Below are 19,141 nucleotides of genomic sequence, written 5' to 3' on the forward strand. Positions count from 1 at the left end.
GAAGAGACCTCCAAGATCATCTAGTCCAACCTATCACCCAGCCCTAAGCAATCAACTAGACCATGGCACTAAGTGCCTCATCCAGTCTCCTCTTGAACGTCTCCAGCGATGGGACTCCACCACCTCCCTGGGCAGCCCATTCCAATGGGCAATCACCCTCTCTGTGAAGTACTTCCTCCTAATATCCAGCCTATACCTCCCCTGGCACAACTTGAGACTGTCCCCTCTTGTTCTGCTGCTGGTTGCCTGGGAGAAGAGACCAACCCCCACCTGGCTACAACCTCCCTTCAGGTAGTTGTAGACAGCAATGAGGTCACCCCTGAGCCTCCTCTTCACCAGGCTAAACAACCCTAGCTCCCCCAGCCTCTCCTCATAGGGTTTGTGTTCCAGACCCCTCACCAGCTTCATTGCCCTTCTCTGGACACGTTCCAGTACCTCAACATCTCTCTTAAATTGAGGAGCCCGGAACTGGACACAGTACTCAAGGTGTGGCCTGACCAGGGCTGAGTACAGGGGAAGAATAACCTCCCTTGTCCTGCTGGCTACACTATTCCTGATACAGGCCAGGATGCTATTGGCCCTTGTTAGCCCTGTGTCTTTTTTTTTGTGAGCTTCAGAGTACTGGGATTTTACTGGTACTTAACTTTTGACTTGGTGTTGATGATGCTGTTGAAAACCAAAAGCAAAACCTCATATCAAACCAGTGCATCTTTTTGAGTTCTTTAGTAGACTTGGCAAAAATGCATATTTTGCCTTCCATGGCTTCTGTTCTTCAGTTCAGCTGCAGCACTCATTCATAAGTCTGTCCTTGTGCACCATTATCTTCATGGTAGTGCAAAGCTACCGTATAATGATATGGGTCAGAGAAAGAACATCTACGTTTCTCTGTCAAAAGGAGACAAATTCAAAAGAGTTGTTGCTGCTTTCCTACGTTTTAAATCTCCATCATGTAAATTAGCTGGAAAATAATAGCCCTGTCGAATATACTTCCTACAACTGTATCACGAGTAAACTGTGACTATTTGAGTAAGATGCCTGTGGTACATTTGGGTTTTGTTGCTAAAGGTAGTAGCTGGCACATCTTGTTCTAGAAAACACACTTGAATTTCTGCTGGTAATATCATCTCTAGCTTTGATGTACGGCAACCATAGGTTGTGTCTAATAAGCTCATTTCCCTCTTGTCAAAAATTTGAGTATTTTTCCTTGGCTTGGTCTGAGTTAGGGGAAAGAAATTATGCATTATTTGCCCTAGGACTCATGCAGAGTTCTGTTTTTAGGACAGGAATGACTTAAATGATTATTTGGAAAACATTTAAATTCTCTATTATTAAGAATTTTAATACCAGAAACTAGCAGATCCCCTGCTACAAAGATAGAGAAAGAAATTATTACTGTCTTCAGTTTGGTTAAAAACATCTGGTTCTTTCCCCCTTTCTGCCCCTCTATATCCAAGATTGTAGAGAGGAAAATAGCCTTCTTATGGAAAGCAGAGGTATATGTGAGAGTGGTAGAAAGAAGGACAAAACATTTCTCTGTATTCTGAAAGAGGTAAAGTTTGACTGTTTTCAGCAAAATAGTTTACTTGTCTAAATGACAGCTTTTGTTAAGTCAGTTTATTTTACATGTTGCTGCAAACTCTGTAGGAATCACCTTGGACTTTTTTTTTTCCTCAAGGAACAAAAAGAAGTCTAATCTGTGGTCTTACTGGGCACTTTGAGACTGTCGTCTTTCTCTATTTAAGAATTTTGCTCAATCTACAAGAGATTGTCCTGCCTGAGATTCTGTGATCTTGCTTCTTTATTCCAAGGTGAAATAAACCATTTCTTTCTAGGGCCAACATTTCTGAGATTCTAGTGAGAATTTAAATCGCTAAAATCATGTCTGCTCCTTGGTGTTAGTGCTGTTTGAAGGAGATTTTCTGCCTGTTTATGCACCCTCATCATGACTCTGTCAGCATCTAAAAAATTGTTGGATTCCTATCAGTTGCTTTCTAAGACTGCTACTAGATAATGTTCTCCAGGAGGCAGGTTCAGGCTTCCTCCATGTGTCTGTTAGCTGTGGTTTGTAAACAGAAATTCTAGCAGTGCAGTGATTAGTCAAATCCCTGTTTTGAATGACTACTCTGTTCTTTTCCTCATCCTCTCTTCTGTTAACTATGCTTGTTATGACTTCGAGTGACTAGCTATTGGCATCTATAAGATGCCATGTATTTCTGCCACCCCACTGGATTGCCTCTCTTTGTTGCCCCTTTTCATTAGGTCCATGGAATGAAAACCTTACGAAAGAGGTTTTCCTCTTATGAAAGAGAATGTATTTCCTCAGAAAAAGATATAAAGGGTTTCAAAATAATGTAGAGGGAAGCTGTTTTATTTCCATCTTTTCTATTCCTCCAGTGCACTAACACCCGAAGATTCATCCTAGTTCTCAAAAACTTCAACAAATAAGTAATTGAAAGTTAAGATATCTGCTGTCAGGTTTGTTGTCTCGTTTTTGTCTGGAACAAGTGGTGTATTTCTCTGGCCTAACTTCTGATGACAGTCAAGCATGAGTGTTAAACAATAGATATTATGTATAGCTACAAAAATGTATCAAATGGAATTCTGTCGCTTGGTTTGTCAGCAGATCTATGAATTTTCACCAGGAATTTCATGATTACTTGTGTATTTCAAATTCCAGGGAATGTAACTGAACTGACACTACTGACACTATAGTTGCCACATGAGGAAAATTTTCTTAATTATCCATTTTCCATCTCTTGAGTTACTAATTTGATAGTGGGGAAAAGAATCTCCAGCATACTCTGGTGAGGAATTCTTTGCATGCCCTTGAATTCTGTGCAGTCCAGATCTTTCTTTCTAGAAGAGAACTCTTGTTGTTTGTTTGTTTGCACAAATATAATCTCCCAAATTATTTCAACAATCATAGCCTTTGAGTAAAGACAGTTATCCTCCCTTGAATTCTCTTAATAAATTTACTAGAGGAAAACAGGAGTATAATATGTCTTACAGTTGTCTGAAATGTGAAATGGGTCATAGAAACACCTCAAAATGTTGCTTGTGTAATATTTAGGAAATGTACAAGGGCCATACATTATGGGTTATTGAGGACAGTCCTGGGAAACCAGTCGTTGTTCTTAAGTCCCAGAGAAAGCCTTTGGTAGGAATCCTTCCCCTCTACTCAGTGCTGGTGAGGCCACACCTTGAGTACTCTGTCCAGTTTTGGGCTTCCCAGTAAAAGAGTGATATGGTGCTGCTAGAGGGAGTTCAGTGATGGGCCACAAAGAAGACGAAGGAACTGGATAGCTGAGAAAGCTGGAGCCATTTAGCCTAGAAAAGAGGAGGCTCAACAGGGATATTGTCAATGTATATAAATACCTGAAAAGAAAGCATAAAAATGATGGAGCCAGGATGTCCAGTGACAGGTCAAGTGGCTTTCTAACCAAAAATCAAAATTGGAGCCCCAGTCTGATCAATGGGGGCTTTCAGAATTGGAAGTTCAGTTCCAGAGCTTCAAGATTTTGATGACAAACATCCACTTTTGATCTTCTTCCCACATGCAAAGTCAAATAATTTCATGTCTAAGGATATTATTTTTGACATTATTTTGTCTTCAAGAAAATTAGACATTGAGAATAGATAGTGTGGTTTTTTTTTTTTTTTTATATGCAGCAGAATGTTTGCTGTGAAACCTAACAGCTTTAATAGTCTTACTTTCTGCAAAGAGCAGTAGGTTTTGGAGTATTTGCGGGTGCACTCCTGTTCAAATGTGACAACTGTGGTTTGTTCTCTCTGCACGTTTGATGGGAGTACCACGCTCTTGCTTCCAAGAATGAGAGCAATGTAAGGCTGAAATCGTGTAATGTGTACCATTCCAAGAGCTATGTTACAGCAACTCAAATCACTTGAATAGAATTACATTAGCTTGGTGAATTAATCTTTGTGGATAAGGCATTTTCCTGTTCTGGATACAGTATTTTGAGGGATTTATTGTGTTTTCCCCTGAAAGTTGGGATTAGCAACTTAAAAATGAAGTCTTCTCCTTAGCTTATTCTTAGAATTATGTGGTGTCATGTTTGTTGTGTTCATAGTAAATATAAATCCATCTACTCTCAGTTATCTCCAGATGATATTTAAGGGCATAATCAGTTTATTTCCCTCCACTAAAGAACTCACAATTTAGGTCTCATTAAGTCATGTCATAACTAAAGTAATCAGTCCTCCTATGAGCCTTAAGCAAATATCTTTTCACTATCAGTCAAAATGGCATTTCTTACAGCAGAAGTAATTGCTAGGACAAGAAGTGAGATAATTACTCTGCTGACAGCTTCATTTTATGCCATGGTTCACAAGGACAAATCCCAGTTAAGCTCTGTCCAGCTTTTCATGTTAAGCAATCTCAAATTGTCAAATGTGTGAAAGTCTGGAGAGATTTATTTTCATTCCTCAAACAGATCATAAGGAGAGAGAATGATCTGTTTTTTTTTTCTTGAGGAAAATCAAGTTTTCTGGGTAGTTCTTGAGCTGCCCTGAAACACATATTCTATCAGACTGGAAGGTGTACTTTGAGAGATTTATTGTCAAATACTCATTACAAGTTTTAATTTTTTTTAACAGAAAAATTTATGTTTGTATTTATTAATATATATTTAAATAGATAATATTTAATATATATATTTAATATATAATATATAAAATATATATATTTAATGTATAATAATTTAAATATATATTAAATATATTTAAAGTATACTTGGATTTGGTTTGATAAAACAAAACTATTTTAGGAATACAGAATAAAATGTATCCTGGATTCAGTTTTGTAATGGGACTAGAGTGTCCCTGTTGTTTAATATACCTGCATACCATTGAAAACTTTATTTTCCCTAATTAAAACCACATGACTAGAAGTACAAAAAATAACCAACCAGATCTGAACATGTAAAGCATACTTGAAAGTTGATTAAAGTAGATTGACACAGCAAGGAGCTACAGGCTTAAGAGGTTGCCATCATGCATTATGCTTTGCATAGCCAGCAGTCACATCAACCTTCTGATCTGATTCTGTCAGCACTCAGAGGCATGGTTGGGTCAGGTCATTACTCAAATGAGGAAACATCTTGGTGCTGTAGAAAATGTTTTTCTTGATATGATAGTTGGCTCTTTTTCTCAGAACTAATGCAACAACATGACTCTAGGACAATGTCAGAGAAGAACAGGAAATACAATCCAGGGCTTAATAATGCTTGAGCATTAAAAATTTTAAAGGTTTTTCTGCAGAAATTTTGAGGTCTACCCTAATCTTTTAGCTTTTTTAAATCACAGCCAAATAAATAATGTTTTTGCTGTTTTTGCTTACTTATGTTTTGTTAGTCATCCTCTTGATGTAGGTAGGAAAATAGATGATGTTCCTGAATGATTTTTTTTTTTAAGTATTATAAAGTTAACTTACTGTTTGTGTTTACAATGTTGTGATAGTGATAGGCAGTATCAACTTAGCATGTTTCAATAAAAGAAAGTCATAGTATTCCTTGAACTTATGTGGCAGAATGTGAAAGTTCCCTATATCACCTTAATAATTGAGTAAAATGTTTAAGCTAGAGGCAAATGAATGTTCTCTACAAAGTACATCTAGTCAGGATTTGGAATGCTGTTGTAAATTCCATCTGGTGTAGTATGAATTCCCTTACTTTTAACTCCCATCCTAACAGTGATGTCCAACTTCTTATTATTTAAATATTCATGGGTTTATCATTGACAAACATACTTAGGGGCCTCACTTTTTTTGAGGTATCTTGGTATTGTTTGTCTGTGGATTAGCATTGCTCTGCATCAGAATGATGTTCCTGTGCTGAAAAGTATTGGATTCAGAAAAACTCCTCTTAAGCCACTAACTGAAGGGCTGCTTTTCCTTTTTCTTCAGAAAAATTCCACTTTATTCACAGGGATTTGTTTACTTTAGACTATACAAACCAATAGGTATGTGGAAATAAAAGAATCTTAAACATATGCTTTAGATTAATTCTAAGAGATTTCTCTGTGGTCAGTTCACCTAACAAACTGCTGGGATGCAGATCCAGTGCCAGAAGCAGGACCCCATCTCCAGAAAATCCTCACCTGTGCATCTTTTAAAAAACCTGTGCATAATCAGTGGATAGTGGATAGGTTTTGTGGTGGCACAGGGGAACACCTGAGTAGACTCAGGCATCCTGTTGATATCTGAATGTTCCTTTTCATGAGGAGTGCTCTGATGGAGTGAATGTTGCTTGGGTTTGAATTCAAGAGTCAAGAGATATATGTCCAAAGAGTTAGTGGCATAACCTTGGAGAGGGTAATGTTATTTTTTGAGCAAAATGGTCAGGTTTATAGGTACCACAAGTGGCACTTCCACTGATGGTTTAACTGGATCTGTGACAGATGCTTCTTACTTGTTTTGACAATAGGATGTGTTACTTTTCAAACTTCAGCTTCATACAATGTATATTGATTGGGTATTTGACATAAAATTATATGTATATAAAATAAAATGCTCAGTTCAGTTAAGAACTCAACTGAAGAGAAACATAACTTGAGGCAAAGCACCAGACCTGATTGTAAAGCAAATGTGTCCAAGTGGAAAAATAATTTTTGTGAGGTGTCATTGTCTCACCTCCAGCTCAGACTTCTCACTGTTACTTATCTATTGTGCTTTTTTCTTTACAAGAATTGGAGAATGGAATTTGTAGTTATGGGTTTATAACAATGTTCTGAAAGACTAGATGGAAAATAAATGTTTTACTGCTTTGCATCTTTACGTGGTGCTTTTCTTGTGACTAAATCTAGTTGGATGTAAGGTTAAAATTTTGAATTTTCTGAATTATAGGGTAATTTATTTTTATAATACAGCTCCTGAAAGTACCAGACTATAATATCATACATATACACAATTGGGGGAAAAACCCGCCAAAACATACATAAAGGTAGAAGTCACTTAAAAACATTTATGCATTGTAGTCATTTGAGCTGAGTAGTTGTCTCCATTTTGTCAAGACAGCATGTCCTCGGAATGAGTGGAATAGTTCTATGTTTTGGTTAGCTGACAACTGTATAAACCTTCTCCTGACTTTTAGAACTGTGTTAATCCTTGTTTCCTGTTTATAATCCCTCTACAAGAGCAAGCAAGGTGAGTGATGCTTTATCTTAGATCAAGACAAGGCAGTTGAAAATTGCCTGAAGATTCATTGTGGTGAGTGTGACATTTCAAACCAAACAGTCTTCCTGAAAGCTTAGGGAAATAACAGGGAAATTTGAAGAACTGGTAAATGTTTGGTTTGGTGTTTTTTAAATTGAAGTTGCACTTTAGATGATGTTTACATTTTTAGTTACAGGTTCCTTCACTTCCTGCTTTATCAATTGCTGTTTCTTCCATCATAGAAATTAATACCATGAAAGTGAATAACCTGTGGAACATTACACAAAAATAAATGAATTTATAAGTAATGATGATTTTATCTTTTGCAAGTTACAGCATGTGCTTGTGCACATTAAGGTGTTCTGTGGTCTCATCTCATCACATTTTTGTAGTTGTTCTAAACAATGATTATGTTTTTGTAAGCAATGTTTAGATGTTATCCCAGCTTCAAGTGGTATCCTATCTCATTTTGGCCTTTCTGGGCATGAAGCTAGATGCGGGGATCGTAAATTTGAGATTATTTGAGATAATACAGATGTATTTGGCTTTCCTTTTCTGTAGGAAAACTTTTGACTTAACACATGGAGAACACCTATAGGCCTGATGTTCTCAAGAAGAAATCTGGTGTATCTGTAGTCTTCAGGCTTGGCAAGTTAAAGATTGTCTTAGTGCTCTCCTCTGCTCTACACCTTCTTTGATTGGTAATGAAATCCAGTTCATTGAAGCACAAAATGTTGTGCTTATCTTGCCTTATTTTACTAGCAGCTCTGCCACTGCCTCCTTCCCACCATTCCTTATTTTAAACCAACTGCTAATTTTATCAAGGTGACCTTTTTGTATAAAAGAAAACCCTTTCAAAAGTTGTCATTAACTATTCTGACTCCGCTCTTGAATGTTCAGATGATAACTTCTCACATATTCAGATAAGTTTTTCATAATCTATTCCATAGATGAGAAGACTGAATTTCTGGTTAATATCCTTCTTCAGAAATATGAAAGAAAATGGTACAATCTGTGATTCTTGTTTTTCTATGTCATACTAAATGTAGAAGATCTAGTATAAATTTCAAAATTAATAGAAGGAAGATTAATCTAGTAGTTAAAAACTACCGGTTTAAAATCTTTTATGGAGAAAGCAGCGAACAGGAATGACTGATTTTTATAGCCATACTTGTCTCAGTGTCCACATAATTAAGTGGCTACAGCACAATAATGCTTACTTAATTTGATGAAGTAGTTTCTTAGCTTGTAAACTGGTTAGAATGGAGCATCAGTAGTTCCACTTTAATTTTAGGCTCGCTCAGTTTTTCAATCTGTGATAATTTTGTAGGTGTGTGTACTTTTTCACTGCTTGCACTCCGGCATGAAGAACTGGTTTTTTACTTTTTTGACTGACATGTCCTAACCCAGTCATTTCTTAGTGCTTGTGATTTAAGGGATCTCTTTAAGGGATCTCAAATGGAGCGACCCAAGGGAGCTGAATAGCTGGACTGCCTCCCTCTTGACTTGTTGGTTGACAGATGACTCTAGTACCTCTTTCTGGGGATCCTGCTCTTCTATGATATTATTTTCCCCACTGTTTTTGTCTCCTTTCTTTTCTGTTGCTGGTACTGGAGAGGTTGTGTTTGACAGAATTTAGAGTGTAGGCTTAAAGAATGGGACTTACATTGTCTCATGAGAAAAGAAGGAAGTTGAATGTTTTAGTATGTGGAATTCCGTTCCTTGCTTTAGCATGTTATTGTACCATCAGTTATTATAATCAGAATTGCTTCTTTTATATGAATAGTTAGTAAAAAGTAATATAACACTGTTTTAGGAAATTTATCTCCAAATAATTTTGGAGTATATATTTCTGACTGTGAGAAGAGATTGTTGACTTGGACAATGCAAATAATTTTGCTGCTTTCTTTTTCAAGGGACATGTTAGAAAAGAAACATTCCTTGGATACTTAAAACCTGATTATGAAAGTGAGGATCATGTAGAGTTTGGAAAAAAGGCAGCACTCTCTACTCGAAACATGAGTTCTCCTATTGGCACTGGCAAAATCATTTATATTTGAAGAGAGGGAGAATGTATTTCTTTTAAATCTGTTTTCTAGAGATGGTAGCTCTTTTACTAGGAAGTTTATGCCAATCCCTTCCTCATCAGTAGAGGATATAACTATGCATCAGTGTTACTGTGCTCACTCTCTGTTTCCTTCTCTTTGAAGATCATCTGGTATTTCGTTTTTTAATTATTCCCCTCCAGCTCCCTCCTGTTTGCTGAATTTTGGAACTAACAGGAGCCCAAGGCAATTGTTAGGATTCTCTAGGTTGCTTGTAAACATTTCTTATTAATCTAAAAGTATTTGAATGTGAGACGGGAGAATATGGAATGGTAATGAGATAAGCTGCAGCTGGGAATAATCAGCATACAGTTTTAGTCCACTCTCCCTGTCTCCAGTTCAGACTCTCTTACTTTGAAATTGGATTCTTATACAGTGTAAGAATCTTGAGAAAGATATATTACTGAGCGTTACTGGTGCTATGACAATAGCTATATGGGGGACCCAGCAGTGGTGCTTTGTGATGCTTCATTTTGTCTATGGGAAGTAAGTGTGCTCTGACTCAATCTGTTTAAACTCCGTTGAGAGATGTTTGCTGATTACAGCTCTTTCTGCTTTTAACGCTTCAATGGGATGCCAGAAATGGTTTTTAGTTTCTCCTGTCATTCTTTCTGGGGAAAAATGGATAAGTGGCAACAAATAAAATTTCTACAACTATAAGCAAAATGTATGTAAACATACAATGAAAATGTTTTCCTGTGTTTACTCATAGCAAGAAATTCACATTTGGAATTAACTGTTAGTTAATAAAATCTGAGATGCTGTTATTTTACTGCAGTATTCTTTTGTGCATTTTTACTGGTGCCCTAGATTTATGAAGCTCAGGAATAGTCACATGATGAATATATTCTTGGATTTTTATCCAATAGTGTTGCTAAGGAAACATCATCTTTAATACTGTATCTTTGTATGCAGCTTCTCTGTATTAATCAATGCCACGTAAAGATGAAAAAAAAATTCTTGCATGATGAAGTAGTTTATTATAGGCTACTCTCCTTCAAGATCCCCTGCCACTACAAAGCTCACACAAATTGGAAGTTCATGTCCATGTCTCTGGTCTCATCCCAAACACATGTGGTATGGACACTTTTAATGTTTTTTTTTCCATAGGTTGCCATTAATATTTAATATCATTAATCTAACATAGGTATTGTACAGTGTGTGGATCTAGTCAACATGGTGGGAATGCTTACATGCTGCTCTAAAAGGGAGAATGAACCTTTTCTGTATTAATTATAAAAGAGGATCTTGAATGTAGTAAATTAAGAATACTCCTTTGCAGTATACTGTTCAAATTGTAATACTGCTAATATTGTATTTCAGCCTGCTTTGAACATTTCTCTAGGAAAAGACCCATCAATCAGAGATATGAGTGTATATCTCAGTTTTCTCTACAGGTCCAGTTATTTGATTTTGTTGCAGCAGTGACAGGCAGAATTTTTGGATTTTCTACTTCTGAACTCTTCTGAGAAGTATCAAATTTTATAGCCAGTTTCAAAATTAATTTTACTTAGCAGTTTGTTAGCCTAGATCTTACTGTGTTTGACGGTCATATTTGCCTTTTGGACATTTTCCTTTGTATCTGTCTCTGCAGAGACACTGTGTTAGATATAACATCTGTTCTGAAAAGCCTGGGTCAGAAAGGCCGGAGGAAAGCATAAAGGGCCTGAAAAACTACTCTTGTTAGGACTTTTTTGTTTCCTTTTATGAACAAGCAGTGATATTTCATCAGCTTGGTCATCCTTAAAGGATGACTGAAGGGAAATCAAGTGCAAGTTTACAGCCTAGATGTGTGGGCTAGGTGCAAGTACGCTTTCAGCATTTGAACCTGGACAGGTCATTCTGGCCTTTGTTACCAGGGCCATAGAAGGAACAAAAGTTCTCTCCTGAGTGCAGAGCTTCTCATTCCAGTAAGCAATCTTCTTCTTCCTCTGTGAGGGGGAAAGTGTACTTGAGTCCACAGAGCCCACCCCAACAGATTTGGAAGCTATCTTAAGAGCTGAGCCACACTCATGCTTTTCTGCCTGTCCTCAGAGAGTGACTGGATGGATAGTAAACAACTACTTCAAATACCATCTCAATAGTTCTATATTATTAATGCCTCTGTCAAGATGTCTTGGACATCTTACCCAGGTTATCCAGAGACAATTTGCACTCAGTGTTTGATCCTGTTAACTGCATTATGCTATGAGTCAATATAGTCCCTACAGAGCAAACATTTATGGTTATTTTTTCTGGGCATCTAGTGTAGTGGTTTTGTTTGTTTGATTTTTGTTTTTCTTTCTACACTGAGAAAGGTGCATTGCTCAGGACTGTTAGGTTAATGGAAGTTCTTGAATATGTGAGTTATATCAATGCTTTTACTCTACAGGTTAGATCAAGATACTATATTTTTTGATTAATTGCTATGCCTGTAAGTCCAATGAAGGAACTGAAAAGGGTCTCCATATTGCATAACACTGGAGTCTAATCTTTGGAGTTTCATCAGCAACTCAAATTTTCAGATCTGAAATTCTGTGTGATGTCTCATGGGTATAATAATAGCCAAGACTTGAGTATTGAGGAAAAGCATCTTGTCATTCACATTTCATGTGAAAATCATGTAAATAAATGTGACAATTCCTTTCCTTAGTGTTGGTTTTAGAAACAGCAGTCTCCTGACTCTTTCTGTGCTTTCCTTTTCCATCTATCCTGATAATGTGTCACATAAAATAATTGTAAATAGTACTTTAACCTATCCTTCTCAATTTGGTCTGGAGGAAATGGTGAGGGAAGGTGTTTTCAGGTATTTTCAGACACCGCCAGCAGCTTTGTTGTTGTTTCCATGAAATTACTGCCTGTTGGTATTAAAAAAAAAAGGCTTTTTGTTTTAAAATATTTATCATATGTTTATTTTTCTTCTGCTTTCAATGACTGTTTAGAAAGTTTGTTAGCAATGTACTAAAGAGACTAAAGTGATGGGGAAGGACGTTGGCAATTTTACAGTGTTTTGTGATTAAAATACAGGCTTTGGATCTTAATTTCTGCTACATTATCCTGTATCAAGACAGATTTTTTTCTCAGTATATTTAAGCTATATTATGATGTAGAAACAATTAATACAATTATATTGCTATGACTTACTATCTGGCATTTATTCATTAGAAAGAGGAAACATTCTCTGTTTTCACCTGATATGCTTTGAGTGGAATTAGTTGGGAGACTTGGGCTGGGGAAGTGGCACCTTGATAGTGCCTTTACTGTTGTCCCTTCCATCTCTGGTGTGTTAGATTTGTCACTTTGGTCTTTACTTAAAAACATGCTAAGCTCATTCTTGCTTGCTGGAAGGCATTTTGTAACAGTGCTTTGGCATGTTTGTGTCCAGGGTGATACCTGGGCATTTTTCAAAGTTGCAGTTGTGGGGTCGTTTTCACTTGCCTGAAATCGCACAATGCACTACCAGCAGAGCTAAGTACAGGACTGAAGAGATCAGAAGTTGTGGGACAGCTGGTTTTTAACTTTTTTCTCTTAGTTTCACTCTCTGTCCTTTTTTTTTTTTAATTATTATTTTTCTCTTTTTTCCATTGTATATTCTTTTCACTTCCTTCTTTTCTTGCATTTCTTTATTGTCCGTATGGTCTTATCTTTCCCTCTCTGTGGTATCATTGTAAAAATGAGATCATTTCAAATGCATCATTTTCTCCACCTCCAGATGCTTTTCCTTTTTCTCCATGCGTATACCATCTGTCTGCATGTGCTCTGGGAGATGTGCAGGTGTTGGTCAGGATTAGGTGGCAGAACTGAAGTGAAATGTGATAGGTTTTGAATGCCAGCTCCTTTCTGCATCTTTTTTTAATTATTAAATTTCTCTGTCAAATAAAGAAGGGAAAACAAGAGAAATAAATCTGGAATTAAAGAGAAGTGAAATGGGGAAATGTTGATTGCTTGATGCTGGTGCTGACAATAGTGCATAGTAGCAAAAGGAATTCCCATTGAAATGTTAAAAGGTCCAGAGGCTTTTTACCTTTTGTACAAACTTTGAAGTTAAATGTTCCTCTCAGTTGTGCATGTGGAATTTGCCAAGTAATATCAAACAACTGAAATGCTGTTTGGAAATAGGGGGGAAGAGTGTATTGCATAGTGTTAGTATGACTCGATGAAAATAGTAAGCAACTTCTAACATATTTTCTCTTGCTCTTTCTGTATATAGAAAATGTTGTACGTATTTTGAGGTAGATCTTTTCTTGATTAGCTTTATCCTGGCTGTTTCTTCTATGTTTGTAGACCTCCCCCTCGTCTCCACTCTTCAAACTTAATTTATCAAAATCTGTGTTCAGGTGTAAGATCATTTTACCATTGCAGTTTTCAATCTCCCTCCTTTCCACATGATGCTGAGAAGATAAATATGTGTAGTATATGTTGTTAGTGGTTCTCTCTACCAGTCTCCCAAAGATCATTACTCTGTGATTAGTCAGAGGAGATATTTTTAGCCAAATAGCCAACTTTTGAAGTTTTACCTTCCTGACTTATGTGTCATATTTCTCACATAATTTTTGGCTGCTGTTCTTAGTTTGTGTAGAATGTCAGCAAGTAGCTTATTTGGGTTTCTATTAGAAGGTATTCTCACTGATGTTTGTGTATTGTGAAATGTGAATCTTCAGACCTTTATGTGCTTCCTTGCCGCTTTCTTGAAAAACAAAAAACTATCTTACTGCCTAGCATGCTTTCTAGCTTAATCCCAGGTATGACAAAACAGTTGTGGTGATTCTCTGGACTTTGAAAGACTCTGCAGTGTGAACTATAAGAAAGTTTTCTGCAATGTTTGAAAAGTGAGAAGTTAATAATTATCGGAAATAAACTATTCCCAATTCTTCTGTATTAAAATTAAGACATGTAATACATTCTTCATCTTCAGTTTAGTCATCTAATATCTAGTCATAAATCTAAGCTTTGGCTCAGCAGAGAGATAGCTTCAGAAGGCTCTTCTGCCCTCTCCTAAAAAGGACATCAAATAGTATGCTGAATGAAGTACTTCTGGGGATGGATCTCCTCCTGCATTGATGATAGGTGTGTAAATAGCCAAACACCAATTTTTGTTATCCAACCTTTGTATTTTTAAGTGTTATGAAAAAGGAAGGAAAAAGGTTTTTTTAGGGCATAGAAATCTGATCTCATTTAGTAAGCTCTGTGTTTTGGAACAGAAGATTAATCCGGTTAGTTTAATTTGGGAAGGCTTGAGGCTTCAAATTCAAGAAAGATAGTATACTGTATGAAAGGAATTTTGCAGCTTTTGTGGAATCTGTGATACAAAATGACATTAATAGCTACTATCAATGGGAAAATTAGTAAAATAATTTTTAAAGGAAAAATGTTAATACAGCCAGCTAGGCAAATGTAAAAATATTTTGTATCTTTTTCTTTGGCAGCCTTGCTTTGCATCCTGAACGTGTATTGGTGGCAACGGGTCAAGTTGGAAAAGAACCTTACATCTGCGTTTGGGACTCATACACTGTGCAAACCGTATCTGTTCTGAAAGATGTTCACACACATGGTATTGCGTGCCTGGCTTTTGATTTAGATGGTCAGGTATGTAATTAATAATTTTTTTCAAACACCTGAATTGTTTATTTGCCAGAAATATTATGTAGTTTTCCTTTTTTTAAGGAAGTGCATTACCTCAAATTTTATCTGCTTATTGCTCAAGTTGAGGGAAAAGAAGTTGGCATTAATAGTGACTGACAAATACATTTGGCAAGAAAAGTGTAACTTCAAAAGAGTTCTGGATGAAGATGAAATGTTAGGGAGATTCTTGTGGTCTCTGGGCTGTAGTTCAGGGTTACACCAAATGGTTTGTGACAGTGGACCACTGCTCTGTCGGAGTGTGCCTTGTACACAGGGTGGTGGCAGTTTCATTGTATTAACTCTCTTGAACTCTGAATGTCTTCAGACAACATCCCCTTCTCTGTTATGTGTTTGGCATGCATCTGTGGCTCTCCACATTTTGTGATTGTTTGTCCAGACTCATGTATTCTGCATATAAGAGTCAAGAAAAAAGGTTTTACTTTAAAACATTCTGAGTGGTAAATTGGTTCTCAGAGCTGCTGCTTACAAGGGAGGTGATTTTTACATGACACTTGCTCCTGTGAGTAAAGAAACTTGATCGATGCATTTGAAAGGGGAAATACACATTAGGTGGCAGCTGGAGATGTATTTGCCAAGAAACTCCTTTCTCCAGTGGTGTTCTCCTGATCTTATGCAGTATTTCTTGCCCTGTGGCTTAGCCCTGCAATACAGTAATTCAGATTTATCTATATTCTCAGTTGATTACTAGAAAGGTTAGTATCTGTTACTTAGTTGTGCTTTCTCAAGTGAGGATGCATAGTAGCGACCAGTTGCAGTCCTTACTAAGGCAGTGTTGAATGGAGTTGAACACAAATAGTTACAACAATAGTTGTAATTTGTTTCTGTTAAAACATTTTGTAATTGTTATAGGGAGGTTTTGCATTTGTTGGAATCATCTACATATTTTATCACTTAGGTTTATTGGTTTAGGGAGTCAACTTCAAGAGTCAGCATCTTTCTCAAACACCATTTCTCCTTGTCAGTTATTATCTTTTCTGTTTCCTTGTCTGTGTAGACTTGTGTGACTCCTCTCTTGAACAGCCTTAATAATTTAAGGTCAAAATGTATTTAATTGTGATTGAGATCTCTCCCTCTTTCTCTCTTTTTCTTTAGAATGCCGATATGCACCCCCTGTGCATATTGGAGAGATCTGTATGTAGATCTGTGATGTATTCTAGGGGTACCCAGTGCTGATTGTTGTGTTTAAAGCCATAAATGGTCAGAATTTGGGCTGTCTACTTTTTTCAACATTTCCATATGATTACCTTTTTTTGGTTGCTTTTAGTTAGAATTTTGTAGTCACAAAGGAAAGCTGGATACAGGTTTTTCAAGATCAGCATCTCCAGAGTTGTCTCTATATGGAAATACAAATCCTGTTCAGGAAGATGTGCAAGTATATGTGTTTACATCTTGCCTATCCTTTTAAAACTACATTTGTCAGAGTCCCTGATCCTTCCGTTAGAGGGTTTCATGTTTGATATTAAGCATACTTATTTGATATATTTGGTGTTATATGCAATTTTGACTTAGTAAAGTGTTAGAGCAATATACTGAAATCACAACACAAGCAATTGCCATATACAGATGCAGCACAAGAAAAAATGTGATTTGTATTACTGGTATCTATATGATCAGTGTCACAATGCTAGGCATCTCCAGTCACTGGGAAGAATTATGTGGATTGAAGTGAGCTCAAACCCATGACCCAGTTCAAAGTTTGTTTTATTAGTTGATTGGGATTTATACTTTATGGGGGGCTGTGCCATATAGACGTTCTCCTCCCCACCCTCAACTGCACTGGCTAGCTCAGGAAGACACTGTTTATTCTTTATGTGTTACCCTGTGCAGAAGTGCTTAACAGTTGAAGATAAGTTGGGCTGCAAAGCATGGGAAGATCTCTGACATATTTTGCTATATTTTCTTGGAACAATCTTTTTGTCCTTCTGGTTTTACAGAGTAACTGGCTTCAGAATCTTTCTGAATTTTAGGCTTGGTGAAATAGTGCTCTTGGAATTGAGTTGGATTCTAGTTTGAGAAAGGGTTTAGAAAGGAACAGTTTTGAAGAATCAGGCAAAAGGCTCTTAAAGCTATTAATTGTTTTTAATGTTTTGTTTATTTCAAAGAATCTTGAAGAAAATACTTTCTTTGTATTTCCTGAACTTGTAAAATAAATATTTAAATTCTGCAAGTTATATATATATAGGTAAAGGTATGTGTGGTTTTATTAACTTGGGTGAGATTGCTCCTTTTTGCAGATTGCAGACTGCTGCTCAGGGTGTGTGCTGTATACAATTATATACATTAAACATTATAAATCAGAAATGTTGTTATCTGAGAAGATCTTAAGGTTCTTTATGATTATTATTTCATAACTGAAGAGATGCATCTATGGAAGCTTTGGCATAAGATGGTATATCTTTAATTTTTTTCTATATCGAAATGTAGCTACTGCTTCTAACTGAAGTATGTTATGAATTTGTTACCATTAAAAATGATGACTCAGGATTTCTTTAATATGCTTCTAATTCATTCAATTTGGACATTTTTAGCGTTTGGTCTCAGTTGGTTTGGATTCAAAAAACACAGTTTGTGTATGGGACTGGAGAAAAGGAAAATTGTTATCAGTGGCTCCTGGTCATACAGACAGAGTAAGTATAGCTAAAATATTTGAGTGTCAGTGTAATTTTAGTTTGTTAAGCCATGTCTGTGTGTAGATACTAGAGCTAAGTCTGAACAAAAAACATTTTATGTTTTAGAAATTGAATTTACGTAAAGCTTGAATAAATATTAAGATATGTGAATGTACTTAAGAGATACACATTTGTTTTTAAAATAAAATACCTAACACCATTAATCTGTGTATGTTTTGTTGAAACTGTAAGCATGTAGGGAAAGTGCAAAATTAATGTGCTTTCTAGACCCTAATTCCCAGATGGGAAATCAAAATGCAAATAATCATTTAAATTTTTCTAGTCTGTAAATGACCCTTAAGGTTGTTTCAGCATGCGTTGTAATTCTTGTAAAAGAAAAACCCAAACAGAAATAAGAGCTATGTGTTACAATTTCTAAGTTGAATGAGAGGGTACAATTTCTCCCATGGTTCCATTTAAAGCATTTCTGACTGTCTGTTAATTCATTACAAGGTTTTTACTTTTGTTATCTGTCCCATGCTAGAAAGGCTGTCTCTGCTGATATGCTTGATTTTTTTTCTATGCAGATATTTGATATTTCTTGGGATTTGTACCAGCCAAACAAGCTTGTCAGCTGTGGTGTAAAACACATCAAGGTAATGAAATATACATTAATTCTTAAAATATTTAAACTGCAGTAGTTTATAAAATATGCAAAAATAGAATCTAAAAGGAATATGTAATCATAATGTCTTTTGTAAGAATAGTACTACTGCTTAGAAACTGCAAAGGATGGATCACACCTGGCTATACTAGACACAATAGACATTTACAAGATTCTGTATAGTGGAAAGCAGACATCTGTGCTCAAGAGTTTATGCTGTCAGGGAAGGAATACAGTTGTCATGAGCAGTGTATGTAATTGATTGCAATATAGTCTAAGGTTATCTAAAGTTTGCTGTTACACTGCAAAGGTGAAATGAGTTTAAAAAACATTTTTTACAATTTGATAGTGTATGGGGTTATAGTGGAAAGAGAAAGGAAATCTTTCTTTCAGTCTTTTTCCTCTTCTTCTTCCCATTATTCCTAACATTGTCATTTTGAGCACTGGTTACAGGATTCATAATTTGTACATTTCATGTTTTTTTTTCAAGCAGAGCAGAAGCACTCTGAAATATTGTGCTTTGTGCACCTGTCAACTTCTGTGCAGAAACAGCTTCTTTTTCAGATTTAACTCTGTCAGCAGGTTTATCAATGCTTGAGTACCATCAGATATGTTTCCTGAAGTCACTGCTTTCTCTTATGCACTACCTTCTGTGTTACCTTATAACAGCAGCAGATGGCAGCTTGAAAGTTCTGTATTGCTCTTATGTGTAGATTCCTATGGTGGGAAAAATGTGTTGATTTTTATATAATTAACTTTTAGATTAATATGTATTAATGGTTTATTAGAAAAAAAAGTGTTCAGTGTTGGCTAGATTGCATATCTTTGATTTAGAATAGTGCCATTTATGTCTTTGATTTAGAATAGTGTCATTTATGGCTTTCCATGAGCTTGATTAATGGTCTTGTTTTTTTCTAGTTCAAGATCTAAAAGGACTGTTAGTAGGGAGCTAATATTTGCCAGTAATGATTTA

The 19,141-nt window shown here is 36.2% G+C and overlaps 1 protein-coding gene across 3 annotated transcripts in view; it reads left to right on the plus strand.

The window, feature by feature from the left end:
* EML5 (EMAP like 5) overlaps window positions 1-19,141 on the plus strand; it is a 94,784-nt gene that overhangs the window by 4,491 nt on the left and 71,152 nt on the right. For all 3 annotated transcript variants that reach the window (XM_054400010.1, XM_054400009.1, XM_054400008.1), the window contains exons 2-4: window positions 14,679-14,838; window positions 17,424-17,522; window positions 18,092-18,160. In XM_054400010.1, the coding sequence (XP_054255985.1) occupies window positions 14,679-14,838; window positions 17,424-17,522; window positions 18,092-18,160 (328 nt within the window). The remainder of the gene's footprint in view (window positions 1-14,678; window positions 14,839-17,423; window positions 17,523-18,091; window positions 18,161-19,141) is intronic.

The sequence above is a fragment of the Indicator indicator genome, chromosome 4 (assembly GCF_027791375.1).
Source record: "Indicator indicator isolate 239-I01 chromosome 4, UM_Iind_1.1, whole genome shotgun sequence".
NCBI lineage: Eukaryota > Metazoa > Chordata > Aves > Piciformes > Indicatoridae > Indicator > Indicator indicator.